This window comes from Anas acuta, chromosome 22 (assembly GCF_963932015.1).
Source record: "Anas acuta chromosome 22, bAnaAcu1.1, whole genome shotgun sequence".
NCBI lineage: Eukaryota > Metazoa > Chordata > Aves > Anseriformes > Anatidae > Anas > Anas acuta.
In genome coordinates this window covers 7,811,245-7,827,246 of record NC_089000.1, presented here as the reverse complement: position 1 = coordinate 7,827,246, position 16,002 = coordinate 7,811,245, and the positions used below count along the sequence as shown (strand labels likewise).

General features: G+C 43.6%; 1 protein-coding gene across 1 annotated transcript in view; it reads left to right on the top strand.

Annotated features, from left to right (window-relative positions):
• Positions 1–16,002, top strand: part of PLCH2 (phospholipase C eta 2) — an 83,668-nt gene that overhangs the window by 40,789 nt on the left and 26,877 nt on the right. The window contains exons 5-8 of the mRNA XM_068658489.1: positions 9,738–9,884; positions 11,383–11,626; positions 12,181–12,310; positions 15,580–15,750. Of these exons, the coding sequence (XP_068514590.1) occupies positions 9,738–9,884; positions 11,383–11,626; positions 12,181–12,310; positions 15,580–15,750 (692 nt within the window). The remainder of the gene's footprint in view (positions 1–9,737; positions 9,885–11,382; positions 11,627–12,180; positions 12,311–15,579; positions 15,751–16,002) is intronic.

Genomic DNA, 16,002 nt, shown 5'->3' with positions numbered 1-16,002 from the left:
TTGATGTTCCTATTTATGAGGGAGAGGAGCAGCTTTTCTTTCATTGATTTAGCAAGAGATTTAGGTTAAATATAATTAGGTCTGGAAGATGAAAATGTGGCCAGAACTCAGCTGAAGAAGCTGATACCTCCAGCCTTCTTTGCTCCACGTGCGTGAGTGCAGTGGAGTGAGAGGAACAGTGCACATCGTATATTTGTTATGTAAAGGAAGGATCGGTGAACTAATTAGGTTAAAAAGGCTTATTTTTTTATTTAGAAAACACTTCAAGCCTGATTGCTTACTGACTCGCACCTTGTGCAGTCCATTGCACTTGTAAAAAGCAATTGAAATATGTATCTGAAGCTTAGTTCTTGACTCGTATCAGTGGAAGAGCTCATCAAGCCCACTTCTCACAAGCAGAAATGACGACAAAGTCGTGCTTTGCAATAGAGATTTGAAATTTGCTGGAATGTGCCTTTGGCTTTCCTTATGCAGTCCTACCCGTTTGTTACTGAAGAAATAACATCAAGTAACTAACATGAGTCTACAAGTATGAAACACTGGGAAGTAGAAAATAGGGTTTCTTTCGGAAAGCGCAGTGATTTGCCGTACTTCTCACGTAGAGAGACATTTATCCAATTAACAGAGGCCTTTAGCATAGGAAATGATGAATGTCTCGCTTCTAAGACACTTCTAACAAGGAACATTTTAGCCGTGAGTCCTTGTCTAATTCTAGGTGTGTAAATTGGGAATTCTCAGTTGAGGAATTGCGTTGTCCTTGGTATAAATCAAAAGCAGCTTCTGTCTACGGCAAGGCATAAGGGAGGAAGGTGTTGCTATGGCTTGATGCACATACCAGTTCCTTTCAGGACTTCAGGAGGTGAACGTGAACCTAGCTCAGCTAGCAGGGGCGGCAGAGCACAGCTCAGCTCTCTGGCATGATGTGGCCAGGCACAGAGGGCGGGTGGGCCAGCCCTGTACGCAGCAAAGTTCAGAAGCATCATTAAATGTGGATCCCTGTAAAACGTTTTCCCAGGAGCTTGCTTTCAGAGGTGAGCCTGCAGGCCGGCTCCTTCCAGCCTTGCAATGCCTGCTCGCCTCCTGGTTCTGCGCCCTGGGGGAGCGAGGCTGGCAGGCTGCTTTGGGTCAGGAGGGAGGGGATAGGGAGACCACAGCTAAAAATAGAAATAACCTTTTCTGTAAAAGCCCAGAAGCAATTACTTCCTGTATCTTTACTGAGTCCAAGACTAAAAAATATTGGGCAATAAGCAGCATTACTGACCTGCAGCCTTCAGGTGGCCCTCAGCTTGCCAGCCCTGTGCGGATGCTCCCTGGGCACTGCTTTTCAGCTTCCCCCTTGGGAATTTCAGCGGGTGGTTCCTGCATAAAGACAGAACATAATTATGATCATCTTCCAAGCCTGCAGAAAGACTTGCAATTAGCTTCTGAGATGTGCAGATGCTAGGTTCTGTAGAGTGATGTATTTTTGAAAGGAAGATGAGAAGCCGATGAGTGAACATGCTTTCTCAATATAGTCACAAATGTTAAAAATGTTTACGACAAAAGATGAAATCAAACCAATCTCCTCTCACCCTCCCCCCCCAAAAAAAAAAAAAAAAGAAAAAAAAAAAAGAAAAAAGAGAAAAACACAACTCCAAAGTAATTGGAGTGGAACTTGAGGCAGGGATCTCACATGAAAGTGCATTTGCCTTATTTCAGCCTCCAGAGGACTGTTAACCTCCACCCTGCGCAGCCCGCACTGCAGTAACAGGCACCACTGGATATGTCAGTGCCCTCCATCTCTGAAATCAGGTTTCTGTCTTCATGGCTCAGAGCACTTCATGCTCATGTTCAGAAGAGAGGCCGACTGCGTGTTGTGGACTGTGGTGTACGTTCGGGTAACATAGTGATTGCTTTACCCGTTCGTTTCAGTTTAATGAGCAATCAGCCATTAAAATGTTAACAAGGGGCTTGAACGTGAGCTTGGTGTTTTCTTACAAGACAGGAACAAGAAAAAAAAAAAGCTTTATTTTCTGAAAATAGCTGGTAGTTAATGAAAAGGATGCTGTCACCTCCCCACTACTCCTGCTAGTCTAAGGAAAATGTCCAAAACCATTTAAGTCCCTATGAAAGTGTTTCCTTGTTAACAAAGTTGAAAGCCAAAACATGGCTCTGAGCTAAATCTCATTTTCTTTAAGTTAGTGTGATACTGAAATGTTAGATAAATAATTCTTGTTTGTTGTGCCTGTTGGCAGAGGCTGGCTGGAGCTCTGCCATGGCCCCTGTGATAGGGAAGGGCCATGCCTGATCATTCTGATTCCCAGTAAGAAGCCACAGGGATGGGAGGCCGATACGTTCCTGTACTGAACTTCCTGGGCACAGGACTTCTGGGCTCCCAGGTCATTTAAATACAAGCCGTCTGCTTTCTCATTTTTACACCGACGATCTGGATAGCTTGCTTTCAGCAACGGATGGGCTGACCAAGGGGCTGCAGAGGAAGCTGGCCACTCTCACTGGTTTGGGAGAAGTTTGGGATTTAGAATGAACTCCTTGTGATGATCCATCTCAGTAGCAGATGTCCTTTCTTAATGCCTCTCAGTCTGTCTGGTTTCCCTGCACCACCCTTTGAGTTCTGGATTCTTAAAAGTATTTTCTTAGAAGGTGCTCAGTAATACCGATGGATATCTTCCCTGCCAACCTGCCTTAATCTCCCTTTTAGTGTTTATGACCCATGGCACTGAACAGATGGTAAAGTGCTGAAAGATCTTTAAATGGAAAGAGTTTAAGCTCTTACTTCTGTCAGTGTGGGGGGGTATTTTCTTGTACAAGCCAGAGGTGACTTTAGAGCAACATCAAGTCTATCTCCAGAAGAAACTTAAAATCTTTATTTTACACTGACATTTGTCTACAGATATACAAAATGTCATCAGTACAGCTTTGCAAGGAAAAAAAAATCAATTTTTTCCCATGAGCTCAAGGGAACTGAACACCATGGAGGGAGACGGGCTGGCTGCTGTGATTACATGGGTGCGGGTGCCGCTAACAAATGCTTACTCACACAAATAAAGTAAGAGATTTGGGGATCAGTTCATTTTAATAATGCAGATTTCCAGGGAGCATTGGGAGGCTCTGGATGTGTCCGTGTCTGTGGTTGGTGAGCCAAGGCAGCTGTGTCGGGGCTGGCCCCTCGGGATCCATGGCCTCGCACACCTGAACAGCGCAGCATTTAGGTAACACCTAATAGCTCGGCTCTGTTCAGAGCCTGTGCCGAAACGCAGCGCTTTGAAGCACGCAGGGTGGGAAGCAGAAGGCAGTAAACAACCGTGCTTCCACCTGCTGCCGCGCGGCTTTAATCCTGGCGGTGGATTTACTGCGCTTAGTGGGCTGCCCAGATGGCCTCGGCCGGCTGCTGTGGCCCCGTGCCCACACCAAAGGTCAGTGGAGCACTTCCTGGGGAGGAGAGGAGCCAGCCGCCCGCGTCGCTCGGGGTCGTGGTGGGGCTGCTGCTGCTCTGAGCGACCACGGGGAGCGTGGTTCTGACCCCGCACCCATCCCGGTTTTCCAGCCTTGGAAGTCAGCTGCGCCAGCCCAAAGGGATTGTTTGGGGAATTCTTAATGCGGCCAATGTGGGGTTTAGTTGCCTGATGAAAATAGAAATGATGACAGATGTTGTCTGTGCGCTGGCAGCATGTACTCGCTGCATCCCTTGTGCTGGGAGGTGAGCGGTCTTCACCCGGTGTCTGTGCCCCCTCTTGGGGTGTGTTGGGCTCGGAGCTGTGCTGTACCTCGGGTGTTGGTGTAGGCTGTGCTGAGTGATGCGCCTCTCAACCAGATGTTTGCTTTTGTTGTCTGCCTTCTGAAGCATCTCAGAACGTGGTGCTTCAGTGCCAGGAGCAGGCATACCACAATGAAGATGAAGACCTCAGGCAGAGGTACCCAAGGTGCAGCGGTTCTGTGATTGCTGCAGGTTTTCCAGGCTTTTTGCCGGTGTTTGCAGGAAGTACAAAAGTGAGGAGAGAAGGAAGTGGGCAGAGAGCACACAGATAAATGGCACTGCACCAGATGGCATCAGGAGCTGTTGTTTCCCCCTTTAATTTTAGTACTTCTGCTGTGGGTTTGCAATCGTTTTCTTGTTACTCTGCAGCCATTAGGAGGATGATTTCCCTGGATGGGAAATAGCAATGCCTGTATTAGAGTCTGTATCTGTGTCACTAATTGCTGCCAATGTGTCTCTAAGTACTTTGGAGTCAGCCCTGGCGATGAGGTCAGGTTGGTAATCTGGTGAAGTGGGTCTGTAGTGTGAAGCATGCCTGTGCAAGGCCAGGCGGAGTGCAGAGCTGTGAAGTGACAAACCTAATCCGGGCGGATTTGCTGGGCAGTTACAGCACCAGGCTGCAATGTTCAATGGTCTGGCAGTCAATCTACCGACCATTAAAAACCAATTTATTACATGCACCTGAGGTATCTTTTGTGCGAGCCTCTGTAGCCGGCCAAAGGAGAGGAGTTGGCTCTGCACGCTGGTACCCGATGTACTTCTGGCTGCACTCAGCTGAATTTACCTCTCATGTTGCCTCTCTTTCGGTGCCTCATGCTTGAATCCTGATGTGTAGAAGGCACTAGAGAGAGTAGAGGCTGGACTAGGTATTGACTTTTCCTCCACTGCAATTTTTAGTCTTTTCTACTGTAAGGACTACATCTGTTTCCCTATGTATTAGATACTTTTTAAGATGTTTCCCTTTCCTCAGCAGTAAACCATGAATGTTGGAAGTGAATTCACTCATCCTGGTAGATTGCATTAATCATAAAACCATTGCTTGGTGAGGACCTTCATTTTACTCGCTTCCCTCTCCCAAACGATATTTTTGGCAAGGTGCTGTGTCTGTGCGGTGGACCCTGGCTCTTCTGCCACTGTTAACGTGAGTAAGTTCTTTGATGAGGCCTTTGTCATTGCAGCATTGTTCTCCAGGTCTCCTGAACTCCCCTTTTAGCTAAGCCACAGGGCAGCCTGCAGGCTCAAACACTGTCGGTCTTCAAATCTTTTTGTGCCATGAACACCCTTTGGTACATTTGGAGAATAGTAAGTTTTAAAAGTGCCACGGGGAAACGTCTTTCATCTGCACATTTTGTCAGGTGAGCGAGACTTTTCTTGGGATGTCAAGTGAGGCAAGAATAGAAACCCGTTTCAATAGGCTTATATCCTAAGTGCTCAGCTCAGTAGTTTAGGAGCTGGGAGAGGGATTAAGTCACGTTTAACCCTTTGTTATTTCCTGTTCCTTTCCCCCGCAGTTACCAATATCCAGCCACAATCAGTACATAGAAGGGCTTGTTAGAACGTTTCATTTTTCTCTGTTTGTGATCATCTTAGCAGGCCTGAAGGATGAGTTGATCGTGTCAGCTGAAAGGATTTACATTAACCTTCTCTTGGTAGGCCTCAGATTGCAAATCTGCCTTTAACTTCAGTGCCAGCTGCTGACATTTTGTTGTGTGTGTAACCTGGAAGGCTGCAAGCAAGCTCTCTGATCAGGCTGCAAGGGGAAAAAAAAAGGAGCTAAACAAGCACCGTACTTCTGGTTTATTGCAGAAGGTTGCCTTAACTCTGTCTCCTTGTAACTGAGACCATCGGCATTGAGTTGTATCTGCAGATAGTTAAGCTGACCTTTGTCAGGTCTCATTCTGGCCCGTGCTAGACCTGGCTTCCTGCCCCAGAGGGCTGGGATCTGTAGGGGCTCGTGCCTGTAGCGTAGCAGTTTGCAGCCCCACATTTACACGCAGCTCAGTGCTGCACAGAAGGCACTCCTCCTCCGATGGCAGGAGGGTGATGGGCTTGCTGTTGTCTCACCAAACTCCTCTTGAGAGAGACATTAGGGGAATGGAAGGCTATTGCCCCAGTGTTGGAACAAAGCCAAAAGCAACAGGGGGTACACAGGCATATTGCTGCCTCTGATCCTTAGCCCGGACCCACTTTTTTTTTCTTCAGGATAAATCTGTGGCCAAGCTCTGTGGCCAGCCTAACATCTGATTGCTGGACACAGGCAGCGAAATAAACATCATGTACTTGGGAGTCAGGCATCTCCACAATTAACTGCGGTACAGCTTTCTCACACCGTGAAAGGAGGAGTGGGAAGCGCTTAATGAGTATGTTTTAAACGGGCAATTTGTGTTCAGCTCGTTGAGCTAGAAGCATGTTGGGCTCCTTGTACAGATCACAGATGGCAAGAGCAATTGTATATTGTACTTAATGCAGATTAAGAGGTTGTGATAACGTAAATGACAGATTTCTGTATCTGTAGTGTATTGGATGCGTTTCAAAGGGAATGAGATAGTGACTTAGTGCTTTTTAAAAATTAATACTTACCTGCTTTTCTCTCTGCCAGTTTTCAAGCATTGTGTTCCTGGTTTCTGTGAGCAGCAGTTGTTCTGTACAGGGTAGCTGCCTGCCTTGGGTCCTAGGAGAGCATCCTCTATGGCGTTGTCTCAGTTTGCAGAGACATTTCTACACAGATTGTGAGATGGAAAGATGACGCTAACTAAGGAAAGGAAAAAAAAAAACGCATTTTTTTTTAACCTTCTTATTTTTCTACAGCTGTAACATGTGTCACCTAAATCCCTTGACTGGATAGGGCAGAACACGGCTTTAGGATTAGTGCATACGATGGATTTAGGATTTCAAGCAAACATGTTGCTTTGTTTCCAGCGCGTCTAGTTTTTCCTGCCTGGAGAGAAGTGTTCCTTCTTTTATCAGGCATGCCCATTAAAATATTGAGGATAACCTTCTGAGAAAAGGTGAAGATTTGTACAGTGATATTTCAAAGAGCTGGATGAGAAGAGGAGGTGATAATTCTTTTGTTTCAGAACTGGGAAGAGAGAGACCGAAGAGCTTAAACACCTCGATACATTCACTGCGCAATGCATGGGTGACTTGGAAGGGCAGGGAGGGAATGGATTGTGCTATTAACTTTGCACTTATTTACTGCGATGGATATTGCTGGTTGTTTCTGAAGAGCAAGTAAAGCCACCAGCAGGAGTGGGACTTGCAAATCCGTCAGTCATCAGATGTCGGAGAGGGATCCAGCCCGCTGCGGAGCCGCAGCTGCCAGGAGGAAGCAGCATGGAGAAGGCAACAACTGTGAGCAGGTTCGGTGGCTCGGTGGCTGCTCAGCACCTGGTAATGTAGCACAGGAAAAGAACGTCATCAGGAGGCCTTTCTGTCCAGAAGTGGGTTCGTCTGCATGCCAGCTTGCCTCAGGGGCCTGAGTCCAGCCTGGGTTGTCTTTAAAATGCTGAACTGAAACTGAGCCCATCTTCCAAGCTAGACACATGGGCACGTCACCCCGAAAGAAAGGATTTTGCTGGTATTTTAATAGTCTGTACCTGAACTAGGAGGCTTGAATGTATTGTGAAACTGCTCTGTAACAGCCTGAACAATACCACTGGATTTTGGAAATCACAAATTATCCTGAAATGATTTTTCCTAACACTATTCCGATACCATTACACTGAAAAATTTGCAACTACTGAACCTTAATCTCTGCTAAGGCCTGCGGTGCTTGTGTTCACTTCTGAAGCTGCCTTTTGTCTCAGAAATGGATGCTCCAAAAAGTCCCTTGCTTCAAAATAAGTTTTCGGTTGCCCGCCTGGCTGAAGAGTTTTTCTGGGTTGGCGGCAGCATCGTCGCTTCTCCTCGATGGAAAATAGGCCATCTTGGTAAGATGCAGGCTGAGTGCCTGATGCTTAATTGCTCAAGACACTATCATCTGGAAGGATTTTATGCTTAAATCTTGTTTAGTGACAACTTGGTCTAGAGCTGGTGGAGAGGAAAATAAGAACTTGAGACAAAGCCCTGGTCCCAAGTTATTTCACAGCATTTAAGTCTTTGCCAGGGTGCTTTTTGGTCATCAAGAACCTCTCAGTTAAGTTTCTGTTATTGTTTTCTTTTAATTTCTCTGGAAATGTTGCTGCAGTGTTGTACACTTCGGCTTGTGTGGACTTCTGAAATTTTCCATCTTCTCCCTCTCTCTGTGTACCCAGGAAGATAGGTTTGCCCTCTGGTCTTAGTTGGAGAATTTGTACAACTCTTCGCTCTGTTTTTTCATGCAATATTTGTCTTGTCTTCCATCTTTGAAGCAAGCTTTTGGAAGTATTCCTGTTGTCTTCTTCCACAGTAGGCCACTGAAGTCTTGTAAGGTTATTTTTATATATACTGGCGTGTAGTTGCAATGTCCTTAAGCTTCACAACTGCCTGAGAAAGGTCACTTTTTGTTTCCTAGCAGCCTTTCTTCTCTAAAGTTAATAAAAGCAGTACAGCTAGCTGGAAATGGCTAGAGAAATACTATTTTTCCTGTTCCAGTAGATGGATTTTAATAAAAGCCTTCCTGTAACACTCGTGCCCGGTGAGGCCATCTGCAGTGGCCTCAGTCAGGAACACCTGTTGAGTTGGAAGCACTTCTTGTCCCACTTGTCACCAGATATTTTCTCAACAAGAGAGTTGCAGGCATAGACAGCTTAGAAACTAATGGGAACTTCTGCAGGGGCTCAGAGATGCAGAAAGAGCGCTGCGGCGTTTCCTCGATCCAGATGGCTGAGGGACTCCAGGTCAGGAGCGATGGAGAGCTGACAGGGTGACTTCCAATTAAGACTTCAATTCCAGCAGGATTTACAGGATCTTTTCTCTCATTAACGTCTCCTTCTGTAGGGGCTGTGCATTTTCGTGACGGGCTCAGTCTTGCATTCCCACTGGTATGCAGCAAAAACACTGTCCCAACCATTGCTGGCAGAATTATACGGATATGTGTTTTTTCAAAGATATTGTGAGATTATTATGATATTTTCATTTTATTTTTTTGGCCAATTAAAAGAATATTAGAGAGTCCTGAAATTTAGTGAGTCTTGAGTCAGTGAGAGCAAGCAGAGGAGTGAAAGTTCTGGCGCTAATACTGAGATGGTTGGTTTAAAGGAGAGAAAAGGCCTGCTCACAAGGCTTTAGGAATGCAAAGTCCTGTGTGTAGACAGAAAACGCCTTGAGCTGACTCTTGACTATGCCACTGCTGTGTGACAGTGTCTGGTTGTCTGGGGTGTTTTGGGTTGGTTGGGGGCTTTCTGTTGTTTGGTTGGGTTTTGATTTTTCTGTGTCTCTGTACCGGACCTTGGTCGTGCATCTTTTGACAAAGCTGTTCTGTGTATAAAAATACTCAAGTGACTCAATCCCTCTAACTTCTCCTTATTTTCACATGCTGAAGTACTCCCACACCTCCCCACATGTACACCAACTCCCCAAAACTCCAAAAGGACAATAACGCTACTGAACCATAAATAAGTGACAGAGGTGAGAACATCTTTCTAACAATACATGTGAAATGGGGCTTTTTTTCCTTCTGTCAGGATAAATTGTAGGGATTTATGATCTGTGTAGTTCTGTTATTAATTGTGTCCAGCAAGACTTCTACATATTGCAGCAGCTCAAATTGAGCACTTGGAATGGGAATGGAAGGGTATGTACCTTGTGCCAATTCTGACCTAGGACTTCATACCTATTAATATGAGAATGGAAACTTTCACGTTTACAGAGTAGTTCACAGATGCCAAGAGTCTGTTTGATTTTGTGATCACATCACATAACCTCTTACAGCAGACAGTACAGGAAAGCTTACCCGTTGACTTGAATTGGTAATTGAGCAGCTTGTTGTTTTTTTCTTTCCTGTAAAGGTGATTTTAAGGGAAACAAAATCTGACTGACTGATATCACTTTATTTTCTTTTCAGTGGAAAGATGTATGAGTTCCATGCAAGCTGGCACCCAAATGATCAAGCTCCGTGGCGGTTCCAAGGGATTGGTCCGCTTCTATTACCTGGATGAGCACAAGTCATGTATTCGCTGGAGACCATCTCGAAAGAATGAGAAAGCCAAAAGTGAGTGTCAGCCACGGAGCCTTTCCTCTGATTCCTCCTAAGATCTTTTAAGCAAGCCAGCATGAAAGGTTTGGTGCAGGTGATCAAGCGAAGTGTACTTGGATTTAAAGAATATATTTCATAATGATTAACAGTTGATGGTTTAGTTTCCTTATTCCATAAGTATGACCTAGTGCAAAAGCAGCAGAAAGCTGCATGTGTTCACAGCTTGTTCACACTTATTTCTTTACATTAAGTTGTCCGTTATTTTTATTTCCAGTGCAGTGCAGCTAGGGTTTCTTTGTGCCGTACACTTTGGAAAGAGGTGATGAGAGACAGTACTGGAAGTTGTGTGTGAGTGGGTGTTGGTTCATTGTGATCCCAGTAAGAAATGCTCTCAGACTGCAGTTACTAGGCTGTTTAAGGAGATGTGTGAAACTGCATGGGCAAAGAAGCAGTACAGGGGAGATGGCATGTCTGGGTGCAACATCAGCTGAAAATTAGTTTGGGGAGAGGGCCTATTACTGTTCTCTCCCTAGCAACTGCTAGTTACCTACTTTTGGTATAGAGACATTCAGTAATGCAATCTTTGTTCTACTAGTCAGTTTTTCCTTTTAAGCTCTAGCCATTTGTCTGTGTATAATGTTCTGTCCAGCTGCACAGTAGCCATACCATAGCAAACAGATGTCTGTTCCTTATAATCTCCAGAGAACAATGGAACAAAGCAAAACAAAATTTGTCCTTTTTTTAAAAAATTATTATTATGATTAGAATTTCTCTTCTCTCAGCTTGGGAACAGGAACATTACAAGAGAAATAAATTGTTCGTGCAATTATTAGATACACAGGCTGTGAATGTTTATCATCTGCACATCTCTACATTAAACCAAAAAGTAGAAGAACTGGAATTTACTGATAAGATGAATCACTGTTCTGACCAACTGCAGTCTTTTTTATGCTCTGTTTGACCTCTCAAAGAGGTGTAAAAATTTTGATCTTAGAGGAATGCGTGGAACTGAATTCTCATCTGTTTTGTCCTTGTACCTAGGGAGAAAGGAAAGTGCCTGTCAGATAAAACCACCTTGCCTGGACTGGGCATGCCTGATCCTCTCTGCCCTTAGCACGAATTAGAGCAGGGATGGTATTCACAGCACGGTGGACTTTGACTGTGGCCCATTCTGAAGGAAATCTACAAGAAAATGGAAGCAAGAAATATTATCCTGTTGTATGAATTGCAGATTGTTTCATGTCTCAGTTTTCTCAGGCTCAAGTAAAATCTGAATCTTACCTAGGCTAATTTTGTTATAGATGATTTTTCTTTTTGTTCAAATTGGAAGGTAGGCTCATTTGTTATGTTTGTGGCTAAGCACCAGTGTGATTCAGCAGTGTGATTAAAAGAGATAACTTGCATCAAGACAAAAAAAAAAAGGGATTTATTTCTAGGACAGTCTCACTGTAAGCCAGCCTTCGTGGATATTCTCCTACAGTCACTAATGAGCTACATGCTTTTGTCATTCTAGTTTCCATCGACTCTATTCAGGAGGTTTGTGAGGGGAAGCAATCAGAGATCTTTCAACGCTATGCTGATGGCAGTTTTGATCCAAACTGCTGCTTCAGCATCTACTATGGAGATCATATGGAATCTCTTGACCTGGTGTCTTCCAGTGGAGAGGAAGCACGCACTTGGATCACAGGTCTAAAATATCTGATGGCAGGAATCAGTGATGAAGACAGCCTCGCAAAACGCCAGAGGACCAGAGACCAATATCCTTTTTATACTGCTTGAAAGAGTATCTCCCAGTGGTGAGGAACAATCAGCAGCATAATGATTCCTTTAAGTATTTGTTTTACTAAAAACAAGCTCTACACTCAAAGCTTCCAAGTGGTTTCTGTTGCAGTCCCTGTTTCCAGAGACTGAAGTGCTTGAAGAGGAGTGGTCTGGGAAAGAGAGTGGACTGAGAAAGGTGACTGGGCAAGAATGGACTGGAATATGTACGGGTATATTCCTTCATCTTTTGCTCCCCGTGGAAGGTTGTCCCTTTTATTCGGTTGTACAAGACAAAATACAATGCAATGTTTCAATTTGCTCAGAAACCAAAGTTGTGTGCAACGTTCTTCTTAGTGTGGGTGAATAGCATGTGTTAAATGAGCACAACAAATCTGGAAACTGCTACAGATATAACACAAGTGGAATTAGTTTGTGTGTTACCTTGAATTTTCTTATATCCCTAGCCTCATTTACATGAAAAAATTCCTATATACATAATGTTCTGTAACGTGCCTTGGTATTCCATTATGGTCCTTAACTCCTGTTCAATGTGGTTGAAGCAGACATTTGATGAAGCAGATAAAAATGGGGATGGCAGTCTGAGTATTAACGAAGTGCTCCAGCTGATGCACAAACTGAATGTGAACCTACCCCGACAAAAAGTCAAGCAAATGTTTAAGGTAAGAAATTAAAAGATATTTTTTTCTAAGAGAACGGTGCTTAAGCTCCTGGAGATTTAACATGAAGCCTTAATAGGAGAGCTTGTAAATACCTCAGCAGCTGGTTCGTTTCCACTCTACTGAGAGATGCTATATCGTGCATTTGGTAAATTGAACAAAGTTCCAGAAACACGTCATAAATAAATTGTTATTCATAGAAAAAAGCATTATACCAGGTACTTTGTAGTGTTATATAACATAAAGACAGTGCAAATGTTGCTTTTTGCTGCATTTGTTGATCTGAAATTCAGTCACATAGCTTCCTCTGATTACATTCCCTCTAGTAAAGTATCCAGTATCCTCTAGTAACTGATACTAATGAAACTCCATGTATGCAGTCTTCCATGTCCGTCATGTTTTTTTCCACTGCTAAAACCTGTTTGTTTGACATTTGGTTTTCTGCTGGCCTTGACACAGTTTGTTGTGCAACTGAACTGTGAAGTTCTGTGTGCTTTTGAATTCAAAAAGTCTGGTGCGTGAAGGACCCAAGCATAAATTGAATCAATAGCTCTTAGTGAACTGCGATGATTTTGTGTCTGAGTCAGGAACATCTTAGCACAGTTTTCCAGCAGCTCTCTATTAAAAAAAAAAAAAAAAAGTATTGGACATGCTGTGAGAGATTGCTTTAGAGAGAACTAAATACTGGGATTTCAGTAGAACTGAAAGGAATCAAATCATATCTGCCAATGGCATCTGGGTTTCTTGTTGTTTTGTTGTTTTTTCGAAGTCACAGTCTAAATCTATTTAAGGCATTGTACATTGCTGAATACATAATTGTGGTTTAGTTATTTGGATGGTAGAGAGATGTTACAGTCCCCGTTCACAAAGCTGAAGCAGAAGTAAGTGAATTGCCTAAGGTCACACAAAGAGCTGTGGCACAGCAAAGGTAATTCTGTTCTCCGCAAGTGCCTGAAGACTGAGCTGTCTTTTATTTTAAACATTTATTGTGGTTGTACAGGTCCTCTGCAGTTTGCAATTGATCTAAGACTGATTAAAGGTTTCTGTAAAGTTTACGTCTTCACTTTTACTTGCAATTGGGATGAATGATTGTGATCTCTGCAGCAGTGCTTGCTGATGTGTTAGCTCCTGGTTGTTTCCACGCCCAACTTTGTTACCTCCAGGGTGTGGGTTGTACCCTGCGAAAGAGTATGGGACATGATGACACTGCAGCTATTTCAGTTTTTCTGATGCAATGTATGGACAGTGTGTACGTATCTTAAGAAACATAATGTACGTGTAGGTGCCTGAAGTCTCACAGATGGAATGGCAACTGTTGGAGCACTGCTTCGTGTTTACTACAAAGTCATGCTAGTCTAGTGATCACGTGAATTTAAGTAATTAGATCTGGGACACGTTCCAGGCTCAAAAGCCATTGAGAATTGTGCATGTGCTGCCTGAGAAAAACAAGGGTTTTTTGCCTGTTACTTTTTATTCCTTTTTTTTTTTTCTTTCATACCATCAGATATTACACTTACGGATGTAGCTCAGTGAAGAAAGTAAATTAAAAACTCATTAAAATCAGTAGATTATAGCAACTCTCTTTCCAGTAGGAGCCATTAGGTTTGCTAAATTTTGACCAATTTTTCTATTAGTCAAATAGAAGAAAGCAGGTAAAACTTTTCTGCGAAAAAACATTCACTCATTGTATGCTGTGTTCTGGCTTTACTGCTTGTAATCAATGATAACTATTATTCATATCAAGTGCTTCGGAAAACATATTAGCAAGGAAGAATGGATTTGCTTTGTCTCCGTGCAGTACATAATTGAACTCAACTGGTCTCAGCTGAAGACATAATTGCTACTGGATAGTTTAGAATCAGAATATTAAGCAGCCTTGAAATGAACAATCAAATTTTTCTGTTAATGAAATAGCTACTCCAAGTATTTTAAGATTAAAAAAAAGGGTACATTATATATAGGCACTGAAAAAAAGTTACCTTGAATATTAATTTTCTAGTTAAAAATAAAAATGGTTAAAAAAATCTTGCCGTAATTACAATGGGAAAAGTGGATTTTAGTAGCTAATTCTTGCTCATGAGTGCTTTCATATTTTCACCTGGGGCTCTTTTCTAAAGGAGCTCCACGATTCCTTATTCTTCCAGCCACATCCTCCATAGCAATGGCAGCTTCAGCCTTGTAGCTGATACAGGCTCTGAAACTGCTGAAGTGGGAGACTGGAGAGGAGAAAAAATCGTGAGGTCTGTCGAGGTGAAAGAGGGGGGCAGGTGCGGGGTGTGCTTTGGGAACGAGGAGGCTGCATAAGGTTTTAAAATCTCTCTGGGTCCATTAGAATAAATTGCAGGGCTGTAGAAGTACTTTGTGCTTGGGCAAATAACTGTGAAATGCTGTTAGCAAACCAGGGCGGAACTGCGCTGTGAGGGCTGCTCAGCGTTGCTGTCCATGGTTGTGAGAGCTTATCGGCAGCCTTTTCCTCAGCTGATCCGCCTGCCCTTGTGTGGCAGTACATGAAGGAAATTCAGTGAAAAATACGAAGATTTGGTCAGTAAGAAGATGCCTTAATATACTTCTAATTTTCTGGCCTGCAATGTGTTTTAACTTGTCTCCGGTGAGGCTGAGCAAAGCAATATGCTGACAGCTCATTTACGGAAAGCACACAGGAATGCTGGCAAAGCATTTTCAGCAAATATGCAAGTACTGGGTATCCTGCTTGGGAAAGTTGCATCTTTCATTTTCATACTTGTCCCCTGGCAGAATTTCCCATTCATTTTTTCACGCTTTTAGGAAATTTTGCAGATTATTAGTTTACAGCCATGGATTTAACAGAGATCCTCCCAAATCCTGGATATAAAATTCATTTTAGAATGAATGAGTTCTAATGATCCTAAGAAAATATGAATGGGTAAATCTGCCAGATATGTGCATTCTCTCTTCTGTGTCCCAGGGTACCCTGTCTTACTTCATTGTTACAGATAGAAGAAGCCCTTCTGGGTGCCCCGTGGAACAAGAAAGGCCGTAAAAGTGGTTTCTTGGCTCATGCACTACTTCATACATTTAAAAAGTTCAAAGGGGAAAGCATTTGTATGACAAACATCAGTCTGTAAATAGGTCTGTTCTATCAGACCCTGCAGTGAGTAGCCATGTCAGGCAGCAACAACCTGCATTTAATTTCAGTGTTGCTTACCCTTGTGCAGGGGTTTGTTTATTTAAAGTTTGCTCAGGCTGCAGCTGGGCAGTCGGGTATCTCATTGCTGTATTGCTGTGTGATGCAGGAGGCCGACACAGACGACAACCAAGGCATGCTGGGCTTTGATGAGTTCTGCACCTTCTACAAGATGATGTCAACACGACGTGATTTGTACTTGCTGATGCTCACCTACAGCAACCACAAGGACTACTTGGATGCAGACGATCTGAGGCGCTTTCTGGAGAATGAGCAGAAGGTAGGCCTGACCCAGGAAAAGCACTCCAGTCTACGTGCCTGTCTGTCTGCCCTGGGCGTGCTTTGCCTTTCTAAAAGGCTGGGAACATGTATGTGAACAGTGAGCAGTTACTCTGATTGTAGCAGCTTCGCTCTGGAGGGCGTGAATGTTAAAAATAGCCAGTTAGATGCCTCTTGGTTTTCACCTTGTAGGCTGGGAAGACTGTTTCCTGAATCTTCTTGCCCTCACTACTTCTTTCTTCTTGTAGGCTCT